Raw genomic sequence first — 19,376 nt, 5'->3', positions numbered from 1 at the left:
CCTAGACCATTATTCCTCCTCCACCAAACTTTACAGTTGGCACTATGCATTCGGGCAGGTAGCGTTCTCCTGGCATCCGCCAAACCCAGATTATTCCGTCGGACTGCCAGATGGCATTGTGCATGCTGAGCTTAGGCTTGTGTGCCACTGCTCAGCCATGGAAACCCATTTCATGAAGCTCCCGACGAACAGTTATTGTGCTGACGTTGCTTCCAGAAGAAGTTTGGAACTCTGTAGTGAGTGTTGCAACTGAGGACAGACGATTTTTAACGCGCTTCAGCACACGGCGGTCTTGCTCTGTGAGCTTGTATGGCCTACCGCTTTGCGGCTGAGCCGTTGTTGCTCCTAGACGTTTCCTCTTCACAATAACAGCACTTACAGTTGACCGGGGCAGCTCTAGCAGGGCAGAAATTTGAGGATCTGACTTGTTGGAAAGGTGATATCCTATGCCACGTTGAAAGTCACTGAGCTCTTCAGTACAGGCCGTTCTGACTTGCCTAGTTAAAAAAAAACTTTTAAAAAACGGGCCATTCTACTGCCAAATTCCCCCCCACAAAAAAACCTAACAAGATGATCTATTTGCCTATTCCATTTGTAAGGGAGGCCATCCTTTTGGTGGAGGTTTCAGTGATGAGGCAACAAGAAGAGTAAGTACAATGTCCAGGTTGGACATGTATTTACAGTACAGGAGTGGCAAACTGTACGCTACGTATAAATGTACAAACAACTAAACAAACAGGACGTAGACAGGTATCATAAACAAACAATAACAGAAAATAAATCAAAAGGTTGAGCCCAATAAATCAAACAAACCCCAATTATGCCTGAAACCAATGGCAGCATTCCATCCTTACCCTGTCTCTGTCTGCCCAACAATGAAATGACAGGGCTTAAGTACTGTAAATTCCGGACTATAAGCCGCAACTTTTTCCCCAGGTTTGAACCTCGCGGCTTAAACAATGACGCGGCTAATATATGGATTTTTCCCGCTTTCAATTTTTAAAAAAAATTAAAAAACACATTCTGTGACGTGCTCAGTTTTTTGGCGGCATGAAGCTTTCATTAGAACAATGAAATTGCCGAACGGGTTAAGGTCAAACAACTTTTTTGTTTACTGTTTAGATTAAATCGAGCGCTCTCAAACTTCCCATCATTCTGATTACGGTAGTCATTTTGTCACCCTCATCATGGCAAAGACACGGAGAAATGCATATGATGCAGCTTTCAAGTTGAAGGCGATTGACCTGGCTGTTGGAAAAGGAAATAGAGCTGCTGCACGGGAGCTTGGTCTTAATGAGTCGATGATAAGACGTTGGAAACAGCAGCGTGAGGAATTGACTCAGTGCAAAAAGACAACTAAAGCTTACTGCTAATTATAAAAAAAATGTACAAGCCGTGTTTCATTAAAGCCTATTTATTTTTGTTACAAGCCGTGTTTCGTTAAAGCCTGTGTAAAGTTAGTTTCAATGTACCGGTAGGCACTGGCGGCTTATAGACATGTGCGGCGTATTTATGTTCAAAATAATACTTTTTTTAAAATTCAGTGGGTGCGGCTTATATTCAGGTGCGCTTAATAGTCCGGAAATTACGGTACATCTCAACACGGCCTTCACCTTGGAAGAAACCACTTCCGACCAATCACAAATACACGGTCAAAAATACATACTTGAAATCATCAATAACCACAATAAGGTAACCCCATTGACATTTCATAAATATGCACACTTCAATTAATAGTATCACACCATGCATAAAGCAGAAATAGATGCATGGTTGTGAGCTCAATTTTGTACACCTGCCAGCAACACCTGTGAGCTGAAATAGCCAAATCCACTAATTTCAAGGGGTTTCCACATGACTTTTGCCATGTAGTGTAGATTAGTGCGATTGTGGAGTTGTCACAGAGCTGGTGTCAGCCTGTATTCTGTTCATATATACTCTGTTACAAACTTACGTGTTAAGCATTGTTGATTGAAGAGGTAAATTATTTCTTCCTGCTGCGTCCGCAGTCTGAGGTCCACAGTCTGAGGTGCTAGATATCCTGTGTGTTGGCTAGTGCCAAGCTGGCCAAATCCAACAGGGGAGCTAAATGATACCTACTATCTATTTCTGCTTTATGCATGGTGTGATACTATTAATTGAAGTGTGCATATTTATGAAATGTCAATGGGGTTACCTTATTGTGGTTATTGATGATTTCAAGTATGTATTTTTGACCGTGTATTTGTGATTGGTCGGAAGTGGTTTCTTCCAAGGTGAAGGCCGTGTTGAGATGTACTTAAGCCCTGTCATTTCATTGTTGGGCAGACAGAGACAGGGTAAGGATGGAATGCTGCCATTGGTTTCAGGCATAATTGGGGTTTGTTTGATTTATTGGGCTCAACCTTTTGATTTATTTTCTGTTATTGTTTGTTTATGATACCTGTCTACGTCCTGTTTGTTTAGTTGTTTGTACATTTATACGTAGCGTACAGTTTGCCACTCCTGTACTGTAAATACATGTCCAACCTGGACATTGTACTTACTCTTCTTGTTGCCTCCTCACTGAAACCTCCACCAAAAGGATGGCCTCCCTTACAAATGGAATAGGCAAATAGATCATCTTGTTAGGTTTTTTGGGGGGTATATTTTGTGGAATAAGCCAAGGCACAGCGCTTAAAGGCCAAATGAAATTTATCTCGGCCTGACTTGTATCGATAATGGAAAACAGGCTTGTGATTGAACCTGGATAGTAGTGTAGGGGTTTTACACATCTAGTTATAAACTGGGAGGTTCGAACCCTGAATGCTGATTGGCTGACAACCGTGGTACATCAGACCGTATACCACGGGTATGACAAAACATTACTTTTTACTGCTCTGACTACGTTGGTAACCAGTTTATAATAGCAATAAGGCACCTAGCAATAAGGGCTCTATCCAAGCATTCTGCGTTGCGTCGTGCATAAGAACAGCCCTTAGCCGTGGTATATTGGCCATATACCACACCCCCTCTGGCCTTATTGCTTAACTATAACTTTAAAAAAATAAAATGTTTTATTGAATTAATGAATCTGACTTTTTGTTCTGTGTTTCAGGAATTGGAGAAGGTTCTTAACAAGTCACACCAAAGCAAAGATAAGGAAACCTGGAAAGAGGAGTCTGGGTAAGTCCTCACTACACAGATAGACAGGAGGAGGAAGGGAAGAGAATTCACCTTCAAGTTATTTAAGTCTGAACTGAAATAATATTGATCTATCAGTCTCCTTAGATCATTTATTTACAACCCTGGTTAATGTACTGTAGGTGAGTTGATACTTAGCAGCTAGATGATAGCGGTAGTGAAATAATAATAGCAACAGGCCGGGACAGTAGACATGCTGAGAAGGCCATGTCGTTGGATAGATGCCACTATAGTATGGCCACGTTGTGAGTTCATGCTATTACATTGAGTGTGAAGCAGTTGGTGTAGGTTTCTAACTGTCACGTCCCTGTGGCCTGCAGCTCTGATAAAGATCAGCTAGCTGAGGAGGAGGAAGAGGAGGAGGAGGAAGAGCTGAAGGAGGTGCTGGACCTGAGGAAGATTGCCGTCCAGCTTCTGCAGCAGGAGCAACAGAACAGGTGAGAGGCTGACCTCTGACCCCATGGTTGTTCCCTCCTCTCCTCTCTGACCTCACCTCACTCTGAGCCCTGCTCCTAACCCCATATCTCTCTGTCCTCCTCGCCTCTGCTGAGCTCAGCATCCCCCACCCTCACCTCTGCTCGCGCTCTCTCACTCCATCCTTGACCCCTTATCAGTGACAGGGCAGGAAGATCCTGGGATGTTCTTAGAGGAGAGGGTTGGGAGGGGGAAGGACTCTTCTTTTCATTCTCCAAGACAGGAAAGAAAAGGACTTGATTTACAACCTTGACAGTCATGGGTTTCTGACTGGTTATTGGGGTTCTACCCATAGTTATTAGGTTAACAATAATCAATTGTCAGCGTGAGCCAGCCATAGCTGTTGCAGACAGCAGGTGATACGTGAAGAGTGCACGTTATCATTTCTCTTGCATTAGGTGCTTATATACACTCTCAGAAGAAAGGGTTCCAAAAGGGTTATTCGGCTGTCCCCATACGAGAACCATTTTTGGTTCCAGGATGAACCTTTTTGGTTCCATGTAGAACCCTCTGTGGGGAAAAGGGTTCTGCCTGTAACCAACAAAAAAAAACGGTTCTTCAAAGGGTTCTCCTATGGGGACAGCTGAAGGACCCTTTTAGGTTCTAGATAGAAAAAAAAGGTTCTAAGAGTGTATTACCTGTATTTTATCCATTTCCAGACATTTTACTACTCTTCTTTCTCCTGAAGTTACCCCATCACCATGCTCTAACTATCTCTATTCCTGCTCTGCATCTAACGAACCTCCCTGTCATTGGCTCCCCTCTTCTCTCCTCTTCTTCCCTCCCTGCTTCATCCATCTCCTGCTCCCCCACCTCGCCTCTTCCTTGGACCTGATTGGTGCACACATGATGTGTGGCTACCAGACGACGGTCCTTAATTTGTAGAGCAGAGAGTCTAATTCATCGAAGGAGAGTTGCCGGCCGTGCACACAGGTAGAGACAGATGTGAGATTGTGAAAGTTTAAGGAGGTGGATGTATATATAGAAAACTAATGTGGTGTCTGTTAATTACAATCGTGAAAAATGTCAAGCTGGAGAATGAAATGCATGTTTCTGTGCCTTGTGAGATGAATGCACACCCTTAGATTGTCTGTTGTTCTCCAGTTCTTAAATCCACCCGGAACCCGTACCATATCATGGCTGCCTGAACACATTGTGCCTGCAGAGAGAAAATGGAGAGATGGTACTAACCACCGCTCTGTCTACCTGTCCAGGTTCCTCAGTCACTCTGGCAGCTCCAGCAGCAAGCAAAGGTCCCCCTCTCAGGCTATCCGCAGGTACGTGCAGCACAGCTCTACCTAAACACATTACTCCTGCCCGTTACACTCTAAGACCTTGGGTCGCTTGCATAAAACTATCCGGTTTCCTGGGCGCAAGTTAACCCTTGTCATAGACTCAAAAGCATGCCATTCATGCCTCATCGAAACTGTCCCCATGACTCGTGTTATAGGATCTTGTCTCAAAATACAGTGCATTCGAAAAGTATTCGGACCCCTTGACTTTTTCCACATTTTTGTTACATTACAGCCTTATTCTAAAATGTATTAAATAATTGTTTTTCCTCATCAATCTACACACAATATCCAATAATGACAAAGTGAAAACAGGTTTTTAGAAATGTTTGCACATTTATTAAAATAAAAAACAGAACAACCATATTTACATAAGTATTCAGACCCTTTGCTCTGAGACTCAAAATTGAGCCCAGGATCATCCTTGAGATGTTTCTACAACTTGATTGGATTTCACCATGTGGTAAATTCAATTGATGGGACATGATTTAGAAAGGCACTCACCTGTCTATATAAGGTCTCACAGTTGACAGTGCATGTCAGAGCAAAAACCAAGCCATGAGGTCGAAGGAATTGTCTGTTGAGCTCCGAGACAGGATTGTGTTGAGGCACAGATCTGGGGAAGGGAACCAAAATATTTCTGCAGCATGGAAGGTCCCCAAGAACACTGTGGCCTCCATAATTTTTAAATGGAAGGCGTTTGGAACCACCAAGACTCTTACTATAGCCGGCCGCCCGGCCAAACTGAGCAATTAGGTGAGAAGTGCCTTGGTCAGGGAGGTGACCAAGAACCCGATGGTCACTGTGACAGAGCTCCACAGTTCCTCTCTGGAGATAGGAGAACCTTCCAGAAGGACAACCACCTCTGCAGCACTCCACCAATCAGGCCTTTTATGGTAGAGTGGCCAGACGGAAGCCACTCCTTAGTAAAAGCACATGACAGCCTGCTTGGAGTTTGCCAAAAGGCGCCTAAAGGACTCTCAAACCATGAGAAACATTGTTCTCTGGTCTGATGAAACCGAGATTGAACTATTTGGCCTGAATGCCAAGCGTCACGTCTGGAGGAAACCTGGCACCATCCCTACGGTGAAGCATGATGGTGGCAGTATCATACTGTGGGGATGTCTTTCAGCGGCAGGGACTGAGAGACTAGTCAGGATCGGGGGAAAGATCAACTGAGAAAAGTACAGAGAGATCCTTCATGAAAACCTGCTCCAGAGCACTCAGAACCTCATACTGGGGCGAAGGTTCACCTTCTAACAGGACAACAACCCTAAGTACACAGCCAAGACAACGCAGTGGCTTCGGGACAAGTCTCTGAATGTCATTGAGTGGCCCAGCCAGAGCCCGGACTTGAACCCGATTGAACATCTCCGAAGAGACCTGAAAATAGCTGTGCTGTGATGCTCCCCATCAAACCTGACAGCGCTTGAGAGGATCTGCAGAGAAGAATGGGAGAAACTCCCCAAATACAGGCGTGCCAAGCTTGTAGTGTCATACCCAAGAAGACTCAAGGCTGTAATCACTGCCAAAGGTGCTTCAACAAAGTACTGAGTAAAGGGTCTGAAGACTTATGTAAATGTGATATTTACATTTTTTTAAATATATAAGTTAGCCCAAAAAATTACAAAAACTGTTTCTTCTTTGTCATTATGGGGTATTGTGTGTAGATTGAGGCGAAAAAACTATTCAGTCCGTGTTAGAATAAGGTTGTAACATAACAAAATGTGGGGAAAAAGTCAAGAGGTCTGAATACTTTCTGAATGCACTGTAGGTATAACTACGAGTAATTACATTTTACATTTTAGTCATTTAGCAGACGCTTTTATCCAGAGCGACTCAGTTAGTGAGTGCATACTTTTTTTTGTACTGGTCCCCCGTTGCAACCACCATGCTCTACCAATTGAGCTACACCAAATCAAGTCAAATTTTATTGGTCACATACACATATTTAGCAGAAGTTATTGCCAGTGTTGCGAAATGCTTGTGTTACTACTGCACTGGAGCTAGTATCTAACAATTCACAACAATACACACAAATATAAAAGAATGTTATTAAGAAATATATAAATATTAGGATGAGCAATGTCTGAGTGGCATTGACTAAAATACAGTAGAATAGAATACAGTATATTCATATGAGATGAGTAAGCAGTATGTAAACATTATTAAAGTGACAAGTGTTCCATTATTAAGGTGGCCAGTGATTCCATGTCTACGTAGTAAAGGCTCCATTGTCTGTCTGTCTGTTATTGATTGTTGGCTGCCCTAGTGATGACACACTGTTCCATAAATGAGGGTATTGTCCATGAAGGTAAATATGTGTGAGTCAGTGTGTTTTTCTTTCTCTCTCCTAGTGCCTCTCTAGATGAAGGGAGCAGTGGCACGTCAGTGCTGAGTGGGCAGGTAAGGACTTAATGTACTTCTCTGTTTTCTACAGGAAACATGCTACTCATTCTTCCCATTTTGTGCGAGTAATACTACATCATGGTCGTGTTTTCAGTTCCACTTTTTAATGTGTCCGTGTGGGAGGCCTTGGTTTTGGTGTCTGGGTTTCACTCATGTTGTTCACCTCTCTCTGTCTGTCTCTGGAAAGGACCCTGACTTCACAGACGACGACGCCGCTTTCTCTGAGGTCCCCCATTTTTATTCGTGCCTTTTGTTTCCTCACCCTCATCACCGTCCATGTGAAGACGTGGCTGTGTGCATGTTAGCCTTTTATAACTGAGTGACGTAGGGAGAGGCTTTAGGTCAATCATCTCTTTAAATGAAATGCTAGTGCTGCCTAAACAAAGGGGGTTTTGTCCATTATTGCGTTGCCATTTGGTTAATACAGTGTCCCAGTATCTTGACCTGTCTCTCTCTCTGCAGCCCTCCTCTTCATGCTCCTTCGATGGCAGCCTGAAGTCCGAGTCAGACACGGAGCCAAAGTGGCCAGAGGTTCCACCTGTACTCAACCAGAATGAGGAGCGCAGGAGGAACAAGTATCTGAGGAAAGATTATCTGAAGGTAGGAGACCATGGCTACCGAGTTGCACTCTGAATCCCATGATGTTGATTTCTATATGTATTTATTAAGGATCCCCATTAGCTGTTGCCAAGGCAGAAGCTACTCCTCCTGGGGTCCAGCAACATTAAGGCAGTTTTATATACAATTCTAAATATTATATTACATTTCATAACACTTTTCACAACACATTAAGTGTGTTCCCTTAGGCCACTACTCTACTACCACATAGCTACAATACAAAATCCATCTGTACGTGTGTGTCTTATCATGTGTATGTTTAAGCGTGACTGTGTGCGTCTCTTCACAGTCTCCACTTTCCATAAGGTGTCTTTAAAAAAAATATATTATATGATTCTACTGCTGGCATTAGTTTCCTGATGTGGAAAAGAGTTCCATGTAGTCATGGCTCTATGTAGTACTTTGCGCCTCCCATACTCTGTTCTTGACTTGGGGACTGTGAAGAGACCTCTGGTGGTATGTCTTGTGGGGTATGCATGAGTGTCTGAGCTGTGTGCTAGTAGTTTAAACAGACAGCTTGGTGCATTCAGCTTGTCAACAATTCTTACAAAAACAAGTAGTGATGAAGTCAATCTCTCCTCCACTTTGAGCCATGAGAGACTTACATTCATGTTATTAATGTTAGCTCTCCGTGTACATTTAAGGGCCAGCCGTGCTGCCCTGTTCTGAGCTAATTGTAATTTTCCAAGGTCCCTCTTTGTGGCGTCTGACCACGCCTGTAGTCCAGGTGCGACAAAACTAGGGCCTGCACGACCTGCCTTGTTGAGTGTAGGCAGAGCAGCGCTTTATTATGGACAGACTTCTCCCCATCTTAGCTACTGTTGAATCAACATGTTTGACCGCGACAGTTTACAAACCAGGGTTACTCCAAGCAGTTTAGTCACCTCAACTTGCTCAAATTCCACTTTATTAATCACAAGATTTAGTTGAGGTTTAGGGTTTAGTGAATGATTTGTCCCAAATGCTTTTAGTTTTTTTAATATTTAGGACTAACATATTCCTTGCCACCCTTTCTTAAACTAACTGCTGCTCTTTAAATGCTGAGCTGTAGTTGATGAACAGCTTTCTTACATAGGTATTCCTCTTGTCCAGGTGGGTTAGGGCAGTATGCAGTGTGATTGCGATTGCGTCGTCTGTGGATCTATTGGGGCGGTAAGCAATTTGGAGTGGGTCTAGGGTGTCAGGTAGGGTGGAGGTGATATGATCCTTGACTAGTCTCTCAAAGCACTTCATGATGACGGAAGTGAGTGCTATTGGGCAATAGTCGTTTAGCTCAGTCACCTTAGCTTTCTTGGGAACAGGAACAATGGTGGCCCTGTTGAAACATGTGGGGACAGCAGACTGGGATAGGGATTGATTGACTATGTCCGTAAACACACCAGCCAGCTGGTCTGCGCATGCTCTGAAGCAGCGGCTAGGGATGCCGTCTGGGCCGGCAGCCTTGCGAGGTTAATACGTTTAAATGTTTTAGTCACATTGGCTGCGGTGAAGGAGAGCCTGAAGGTTTTGGTGGCGGGCCATGTCAGTGGCACTGTATTGTCCTCAAATTGAGCAAAGAAGTTGTTTAGTTTGTCTGGGAGCAAGACATGGCCTTTCTCTCGCATTTCAAAGATGATGGTACAAAAAAATACAAAAGAACAGGTGTTTTTTTTATTTGTATTATGTTTTACCAGATCTTTTGTGTTATATTCTCCTACATTCCGTTCACATTTCCACAATCTTCAAAGTGTTTCCTTTCAAATGGTACCAAGAATATGCATATCCTTGCTTCAGGGCCTGAGGCCGTTATATTTGGGTATGTCATTTTAGGCAAAAATGGAAAAAAAGGGTCGATCATTAAGAGGTTGTTGCAGTCATTTCACTCGCTGTAGTAGCTTACGTGTACAATACAGTACATTTGGAAAGTATTCAAACCCCTTCCCTTTTTCCAAATTTTGTTACGTTATACAATACCCCATAATGATAAAGTGAAAACAGGTTTTTAGAAATGTTGGCAAATGTATTAAAAATAAAAAACTGATACCTTATTTACATAAGTATTCAGACCTATGAGACTCAACATTGAGCTTTTAATTGAGTTTCTACAACTTGATTGGAATCCACCTGTGGTAAATTCAATTGATTGGACATTATTTGGAAAGGCACACACCTGTCTATGTAAGGTCCCACAGTTGACCGTGCATGTCAGAGCAAAATCCAAGCCTTGAGGTCAAAGGAATTGTCCGTAGAGCTCCGAGACAGGATTGTGTCGAGGCACAGATCTAGGGAAGGGTACCAAAAATAGTCTGCAGCATTGAAGGTCCCCAAGAACACTGTGGAGCTGGCCGCCCGGGCAAACTGAGCAATCGGGGGGAGAAGGGCCTTGGTCTGGGAGGTGACCAAGAACCCGATGGTCACTCTGACAGAGCTCCAGAGTCCCTCTGTGGAGATGGGAGAAGCCAGATGGAAGCCACTCCTCAGTAAAAGGCACATGACAGCCCACTTGGAGTTTGCCAAAAGGCACCTAAAGTACTCTGACCATGAGAAACAAGATTCTCTGGTCTGATGAAACCAAGATTGAACTCTTTAGCCTGAATGCCAAGCTTCACGTCTGGAGGAAACCTGGCACCATCCCTACAGTGAAGCATGGGGGTGGCAGCATCATGCTGTGGGGATGTTTTTCAGTAGCAGGGACTGGGTGACTAGTCAGGCTCGAGGGAAAGATAAATTGAGCAAAGTACAGGGAGATCCTTGATGAAAACCTGCTCCAGAGCACTCAGGACCTCATACTGGGGCGAAGGTTCACCTTCCAACAGGACAACGACCCTAAGCGCACAGCCACGACAACGCAAGAGTGGCTTCGGGACAAGTCTCTGAATGTCCTTGAGTGGCCCAGCCAGAGCCCGGACTTGAACCCGATTGAATATCTCTGGAGAGACCTGAAAATAGCTGTGCAGCGATGCTCCTCATCCAACCTGACAGAGCTTGAGAGGATCTGCAGAGAAGAATGGGAGAAACTCCCCAAATAAAGGTGTGCCAAGCTTGTAGCGTCATACTCAAGGCTGTAATCGCTGCCAAAGGTGCTTCAACAAAGTACTGAGTCTGAATACTTATGTAAATGTGATATTTCCATTTTTTTATTATTTCATGATGGGGTATTGTGTGTGTATTGATGGGGGGGGGCAAATACATTTTAGAATAAGCCTGTAACGTACCAAAATGTGGAAAAAGTTAAGAGGTCTGAATAATTTTCCGAATGCGCTATAGACACACTGGCTTTACTCAAATCTGCTGGCATGTCATTAGTAAAGATTGAAAAAAGTAAGGGGCCTAGACCGCTGCCCTGTGGAATTCCTGATTCTACCTGGATTCCATTAAACAACACACTCTCTGTTCTGTTAGACAGGTAAGTCTTTATCCACTATATAGCAGGGGGTATTAAGCCATAACACAAGTTTTTCCAGCAGCAGACTATAATCTATAAGTCTAACAAAACAGCTCCCACAATCAATTTCTCTCAGCCAATCATCGGTCATTTGTGTGTAAGTGCCGTGCTTGTTGTGTGTCCTTCCCTATAAGCGTCCTGAAAGTCAATTTGTTCACAGTAAAATAGCATTGTATCTGGACAAACACAATTTTTTCCCAACGTTTTACTAAGGGTTGGTAACAGGCTGATTGGTTGGCTTTTTGAGCCAGTAAAGGGGGCTTTACTATTCTTGAGTAGCTTAAGTACTTTTGCTTCCCTCCAAGCCTGAGGGCAGAATTCAGATATCGCATTGTTTTAGCACTATCCACAGAGTTTTTAAACTGTGGCTCATATCTACTTTTTCATTTTTACAAATTGCTGGAGTCGTGAAGCAAAAATTTAGATCACGTAAACTCTGCTAATGACCATACAAAAAAAGAGTAACGAAGAGCAATTTACAATACTGCGAACTAGGTTCTAGGGCATGGATTAAATATTTTTCTTAATGCATCTTCTCTTCTCACAGAACAAGTGCCAGAGTGCCCGAAGAAACTCCAGTGGGAATGACGAGTGTGAGGTGAGATTCGCTATCCAATCACATGCACAGTAAAAGCACATTACAATCAAATTATGTAAGCACATACTCAAGCAAATATCCTCATTGGTTGTTCTGTCTGACCAATAATCAAATGATGTATTTTGTGTGCAGGAGGTATTGCGGAACGCTGATTTCAGCACCACCCTCACAGTGTTTGGCCTTAAACCAAGATCAGGTAAGCCTGTATGAATTAAACTGTTCAGGGGTTAGTCATTCCTTTTATAAGGATTTTATTTATTATTGTATGATTAGGCAATACAAGTGGCACATATTTTCAAGTCAAGGTTTTTAACTCTAAATAATTGTAAAACAGAGAACATGTGGTGGAGCAATGAGTTTGAATAGGTTGTTGTGCAATTATGATGCAGGCTATTAATCGTGCCATTTTACTGTATCTGTAATGTAATATAGTGATTCTGGTGAAGTATGGACTGATACAGCTTGTCAGTCAGGGCAAGTCCCAAGCATGGCGATACATTGCTTATGACGTCTTCGGCATTCTATTCTGCTCTCTCAAGCAAAAAGGCAGTAACTGCTCATAGAGTGGAGCTGAGAAAAATGGCTTTAAAGTTTTTTTAATTGTCCAGCCAAATGAATTCTAGGGAGATCATTGGAGATGCAATGATCTGTTGCCTTACTATGAGTACATTGTTTTATTCATGTTGACCCTGACCTCTGACATGACCTTTGACCCTTAAACGGCAGTTACTGCCTTCTTCCTTGGCATGATATGTTATTGTCAAGATAATTTTCAATCCCAATGATAATAACTAACAATCAATAAGCTTTGACTAATCCCCAAGGTTTGTAAGACACTGGGTTAATAATAATTAGGCAAAGACTCAGCTTATGCAAAAGGTTCGTACAGTTTATTCAGAGAATGTTCTGAAGTCCATAATACAGAGACATTCATTTTATAGTTCATTCCCTACTTACGCACATACATCCACACAAACAGTAGATATCCTACGCACATACATACACACGAACAGTAGGTGAGTTGTATCCCTCCCCAGAGTTCTCACCACTGTTTATCACTACCTAGCGCTGTCCGTTCCATTCCCCCGAGATTAGAGGAACCTTGAGAAGTACTCCCTGTCCTATGATACATTTCTGAGTTCTAGCCACGTCGAGCCAAACAGTCTCAATTGTTCTCGGTATTCTCTTAGGCACACACATACACACATACATTTCTCTTCCTCACAGGTCTCTACTAAACATTATGGGACTTACGTTTAGTACTTTAATTATTCACTATACATGCTACATAACTAATAATCACTAATAGTTAAGTTTCAGGGTAGAATTATTTAATCATTACATTTAAACATATAAATCCCTTATCAGTTATAAATTGCAGGGTAATACCAAAGCAAAGAGCAGTATCTGCCATTTTCATTTGTTAGTTTACTATACTTCTCATTTATGCTATTAGTACAAGAGGAGTGTAATTACTGACAGTGTAACAGAGATGAAACTGCATCCTTTGTGTGTCTTCCACTAAGATACCAGTTGAATTTACATAGAGATGTAGGGTCTGCGTCAGTCACATTACATACTGTGTTTGACAAGTAGCCCATGTCTTGTTATAAGAATAAATGTGAAAAGCAGCACTGCAATTGTTTGAATTACATGAAATGATTACCTGTCTTGTAATATATATATATATTGATGGAACATGATAGAAGTATGATGTAAGATAATACAAATTATAAAAAATGACCATGAGATTGTAATAATAGCATTATAACATAATAACATGCTAATAACATTCTATTTGTATTTTTTTCAAAATACACTTTTTTGACTGATTCAATAAATAACAGCTTTAAGAATATATTTTAAACATATTTACATGTTCATATTCATATTGCTAGCTAACTAATTAATTTTGATCTCAGATCTACTTAGCTAGCTCGTTCTTACCAGTGTCTGGATGTCGGCGTTTCAGAGCAAGTTCAACCATCATTTTCCCCCGGGAATGCTGTGCCATGGTGTTGTATCTGTAGATTATCAATGTGTGTGTGTGGAGCTGTCAGTCAGCATCTTACAGGTTCGATTGCATCACTATCAGAATAAAATGATATGAAACCAAGGTAAAACGCAGTAACTGCAGCCAAGGGCAGGTTGAAACCGAGCTAAAAGGCAGTAAGTTCAGTTACTGCCATTTACTTTGGTTTCACAGTAACTTTTTGCAGTTACTGCTAATACGACCTCCATTTTCTCCAAAACACAATACAATAGAGGCAGGATACTTGTCCACATGATTAAGCATGTATTTAATGTAACAAAAATGACCTTAACTCATTTTCGACCAAATGAGCAGTTACTGCCTTTTTGCTTGGGAGGGTGCTGAGCTAAATGAGGGTGATGAGCTAAATGTCATACCCCATATAGTTATCATTATGTGTGACTCAAGATATTTTTGTGTGATGCAAATACAATCAATGTCAACTGTTGTGTGTACATTTTACATATCAGTAATTTAGTAGAAGCTCTTATCCAGTAGTCCATGCATACTTTTTCGTACACGTAAAAGGTTGAATTTACCTCTGGGCGGCTTTAAAGGGGCAATCTGTGATTGCTACATCAATTTAAATTAATGACATACACTACCAGTCAAAAGTTTTAGAACACCTACTCATTCAAGGGATTTTCTTTATTTTTTACTATTTTCTACATTGTAGAATAATAGTGAAGACATCAAAACTATGAAATAACACATATGGAATCATGTAGTAACCAAAAAAGTGTTAAACATATAATTTATAATTGAGATTCTTCAAATAGCCACCCTTTGCCTTGATGACCACTTTGTACACTCTTGGCATTCTCTCAACCAGCTTTATGAGGTAGTCACCTGGAATGCATTTCAATTGACAGGTGTGCCTTCTTAAAAGTTAATTTGTGGAATTTCCTTTCTTCTTAATGCGTTTGAGCCAATCAGTTGTGTTGTGGCAAGGTAGGGGGGTATACAGAAGATCGCCTTATTTGGTAAAAGACCAAGGCCATATTATGGCAAGAACAGCTCAAATAAGCAAAGAGAAACGAAAGTCCATCATTACTTTAAGACATGAAGGTCAGTCAATGCGGAAAATTTCAAGGACTTTGAAAGTTTCTTCAAGTGCAGTCGCAAAAACCATCAAGTGCTATGACGAAACTCGCTCTCGTGAGGACCGCCACAGGAAAGGAAGACCCAGAGTTACCTCTGCTGCAGAGGATAAATTCATTGGAGTCCTCAACTGGCAGCTTCATTAAATCGCACCTGCAAAACGCCAGTCTCAACGTCAACAGTGAAGAGGCAACTCCGGGATGCTGGCCTTCTAGGCAGAGTTCCTCTGTCCAGTGTCTGTGTTCTTTTGCCCATCTTCATATTTTTCTTTTTATTGGCCAGTCTGAGATATGGCTTTTTCTTTGCAACTGTGCCTAGAAGGCCAGCATCCCGGAGTTGCCTCTTCACTGTTGACGTTGCGACTGGTGTTTTGTGGGTACTATTTAAAGAAGCTCCCAGTTGAGGACTTGTGAGACGCCTGTTTCTCTAACTAGACACGAATGTACTTTCTTTCTTGCTCAGTTGTGCACCAGGGCCTCCCTTTCCTCTTTCTATTCTGGCTAGAACCTGTTTGCGCTGTTCTGTGAAGGGAGTAGTACACAGCCTTGTACCAGATCTTTAGTTTCTTGGCAATTTCTCACCTTCATTTCTCAGAACAAGAATAGACTGACGAGTTTCAGAGGAAATGTCTTTGTTTCTGGCCATTTTGAGCCTGTAATCGAACCCACAAATGCTGATGCTCCAGATACTCAACTAGTCTAAAGAAGGGCAGTTTTATTGCTTCTTTAATTAGAACAGTTTTCAGCCTTTTAAAATGGTCAACTTGGATTTCTAACACAACGTGACATTGGAACACAGGAGTGATGGTTACTGATAATGGGGCTCTGTACGCCTATGTAGGCATTCCATTAAGAAATCAGCTGTTTCCAGCTACAATTATCATTTACAACATTAACAATGTCTATACTGTATTTCTGATCAATTTGATGATATTTTAATGTACAAAAAAAATGTGCTTTTCTTTTAAAAACAAGGACATTTTTAAGTGACCCCAAACTTTTGAACTGTAGTGTAGTTGAGAGTGCAAGCGTGTGCAAAGCTGTCAAGGCAAAGTCTGGCTATTTGAAGAATGTCAAATATAAAATATATTTTGATTTGTTTAACACTTTTTTTGGTTACTACATGATTCCATATGTGATATTCACCTATCTAGATGGATATATATCTATCTCGCTCTCGCTCTCGTAGGCGTTTTGGTAGTGTATTGACTCTTGAATAATTTTACTTAGAAATGCCTCATGAGCTTAGTTCAACCCGTACCCCATCAGAACATACGCTTTTTTACTCAATTGTTTGTAAACAATTTAATTGTAATTTTTTTTGTTTTTTAAATAAAACATGTATAGCCTCAACATATAATTTTGATATCATGGTCAGTCCTTGCATCCATAGCTCTATGAATTTGTGAGTGGTTACTTTTCTCCAGCCCCATCCCTCAGCTGTTTACCAAATCAGTGGCACTTTGTTTGAACTGCATATTCCCCATTTAAAAATTATATAAATAGAGAAGAGGAACTATTTAGGGATTTCATAGAAATCCAACAAACAGGGCAATGTGTTCCTGACCGTTACACTCTGTTCTGTGCTCCCCGGTCAATCACTGGACATTTTGACTGCAGTTCCAGTTACCAATGCAAAAGAGACAAAGTTAACAATGATGCATGAGATGACCTTCTGAACTGTACTTCCAAGTAAAATTGTTGGAGGAGTTCAGTGGAATTTCCATGGTATTCGGCTATCAATAAATAGTTTACAAAAACGAAGAAATGTTGTGTTGAACCCACAGAAAGGCTACTAAGGAGTTTCCTTAGGAGTAGCAATAGTTTTTTATTATATAATGTATAGTATTTATTATCCTCCATGCATGTACATCTTTAGTGAGGGCTCAGGATTTCCACACTAAAGGGAGTAACTAAACAAAACTTGTTTGACACTGAAATACACATTCCACTGGCCTAGAAGTAACCATGGTCTGGACATTCCAAAGTTACAGTAATGGTTGCCCAGTGTAGATTGCGGTGTAGATTGCGTTTTGATCAGCTTACAGATGACAAACGGATCAAGGTTGGTGTTTTATCTTTTTATTCACTGATAATGACCGGGAAAAACTTCCATCAACAAATGCTGTGCTGCCCTAACACGCCAAACTCCTGTCTTCCACATGGGTACCGTAGACAGGGCTAAGAATAACAATCTCCTTTGACAACGATATAGATTCCCTGTGGCTCAGTTGGTAGAGCATGGTGTTTGCAACGCCAGCATGGTGTGTGCAACGCCAGTGTTGTGGGTTCGATTCCCACGGGGGGCAAGTATGCATGAAATGAAATGTATGCATTCACTACTGTAAGTCACTCTGGATAAGAGCGTCTGCTAAATGACAAATGTAAAATATAATGCAATGTACAGTATAAAATGTAGCCAATGTACAGTATAGCCTACGGGCCTAACTTGTCACACGCTATGTTTCCTATATGTTGTCATAGCTTTTTGTCGAAGCAGCCGTCAGGAGCCGTCAGACCCCAGTTTCACCATGCGGAGGAAGATGGAACACCTGAGGGAGGAGATGGAGCAGGTTGGCCTCCTACGGCAGGTCAGGAGGTTCAGAAAACACAGGATGACACACCATGATCAAAAGACACCACCAATAACCTGATTTAGACTTTATAGACTTCACAAAAGGTGTTATGTAGCAGTCCTTTTCATTATACAAATTTCCTGCATTATTTCTTCATTAATTTTAACCCCTTATTGGCCTATATGGATGAGGATAAATTGAAATAATATTTCTTACAGAAGAAATATGAAAAGCATATGCATAACCATGGTAGCAATTCAAAGGGAAGAGTTTAGAGATGATGGTAAAACTATTAGACCAAAGGTGAGGACACAACAGTTCACCTCAATCTGTTCAGAACATCCCAGGGTATGACGCCATGTCATCTTGTAACTGTACATCAAACATAGTGATCGTAAAGGTTGATGCTGTATATGACATGAGTTTTATGATATGGAAATGTGAAGTGCACGGCTTGCTTGTATGACATCAAAGCGGTATTTATTTTACTCCTCAACGTCTTATCTTTCAAAATACACAGTCATCTTTATTTACAGCATTTCCTTCACTTGGACAACAGAAAATGTCCTAAAGTTGCACAATTAGCAGGAGGGCAACTTCTTATCACCCGAGGTCCGTCAAGTTCAGAACGGCTGTCAGTCAAAACCCATGCAGCGCTGTGATGTTACGTTACAATTTAGCTGTTTATCTATGCCCAAATCTGCCCTTTTCAACCTGTATACGGGTACGAGTGAAACGGCTATGGAAAATCACCAGCTTTCCAACAGAGGTGTGAACAAAATAGTCTATTGGCAGAGTTGACAGTGAGCAGTTGACTGAGTTTACCAAAGAATACAGTATAATACTACAATTCTGTGATGTTTTCCTCTGATGGGCCTTGAATGGGCTCTTTAATGTTGTCTGGAGTTCCTCGGAATTCTCAACGTGTCACTACTTGTTCCTCCAGACAGCTGCAGGTAGCACAGTATCCCGGTGGGTCACTCTGGGTAACACTGTGGGTTACTTCAAACTCCTCCTGTAAAATAATCTTCCTGTATAATAATCTTCCTGTAAAATAATCTTCCTCCATGTCTTGCGATAGCGGTTGTAGTAGGTGATCGACAGTATTCCACAGGGATCTACAGAATCCATGTTGAGCGTGTTGTTTCTGTGACTCCTCTTAGAACCTGGAGTCCAGACTGAAGGTCTTGCTGCCGGACGATGTGGGAGCTGCTCTGATGGATGGCGTTGTCTTGTGCCATCTGGCCAATCACATTCGTCCTCGGTCGGTGGCCAGCATCCATGTACCCTCGCCCGCAGTGGTAAGCACCAGTTGAAAACCTGTTGTTTGAAATCCCCAAAGCCGAAGCAAACCACCAGCCGAGAATAAACAAAATGGCTGTAACTGTTGACCAACTCTGTCCCACAGCCGAAGCTTAGCATGGCCAAGTGTCGCAGGAATGTGGAAAACTTCCTGGATGCCTGTAAGAAGCTTGGTGTGCCACAGGTAAACACACACCACTTAATTAAGCAATAAGGCCCAAGGGTGTGTGGTATATGGCCAATATACCACAGCTAAGGGCTGTTCTTATGTACAACACAATGCGGAGTGCCTGGATACAGCCTTTAGCCATAGTATATTGGTCATATAACACAAACCCCAAGGTGCCTTATTGCTATTATAAACTGGTTACCAACGTAATTAGAGCCGT

The 19,376-nt window shown here is 41.8% G+C and overlaps 1 protein-coding gene across 4 annotated transcripts in view; it reads left to right on the top strand.

The window, feature by feature from the left end:
• The window catches only part of LOC106603105 (leucine-rich repeat and calponin homology domain-containing protein 2), a 78,158-nt gene that overhangs the window by 54,077 nt on the left and 4,705 nt on the right, over positions 1-19,376 (top strand). Inside the window, exons 10-21 of one of the 4 annotated variants that reach the window (XM_014196330.2) lie at positions 3,077-3,144; positions 3,483-3,599; positions 4,501-4,569; positions 4,851-4,913; positions 7,286-7,334; positions 7,525-7,563; positions 7,800-7,937; positions 11,927-11,977; positions 12,110-12,173; positions 17,594-17,700; positions 18,849-18,986; positions 19,094-19,171. In XM_014196330.2, coding sequence (XP_014051805.1) covers positions 3,077-3,144; positions 3,483-3,599; positions 4,501-4,569; positions 4,851-4,913; positions 7,286-7,334; positions 7,525-7,563; positions 7,800-7,937; positions 11,927-11,977; positions 12,110-12,173; positions 17,594-17,700; positions 18,849-18,986; positions 19,094-19,171 — 981 coding nt within the window. The remainder of the gene's footprint in view (positions 1-3,076; positions 3,145-3,482; positions 3,600-4,500; positions 4,570-4,850; positions 4,914-7,285; positions 7,335-7,524; positions 7,564-7,799; positions 7,938-11,926; positions 11,978-12,109; positions 12,174-17,593; positions 17,701-18,848; positions 18,987-19,093; positions 19,172-19,376) is intronic. The other 3 variants (XM_014196332.2, XM_014196331.2, XM_014196333.2) reach the window with 3 other exon arrangements.

Source organism: Salmo salar, chromosome ssa04 (assembly GCF_905237065.1).
Source record: "Salmo salar chromosome ssa04, Ssal_v3.1, whole genome shotgun sequence".
Classification (NCBI taxonomy): Eukaryota; Metazoa; Chordata; class Actinopteri; order Salmoniformes; family Salmonidae; genus Salmo; species Salmo salar.
This window is presented reverse-complemented; position numbering and strand designations above follow the sequence as displayed.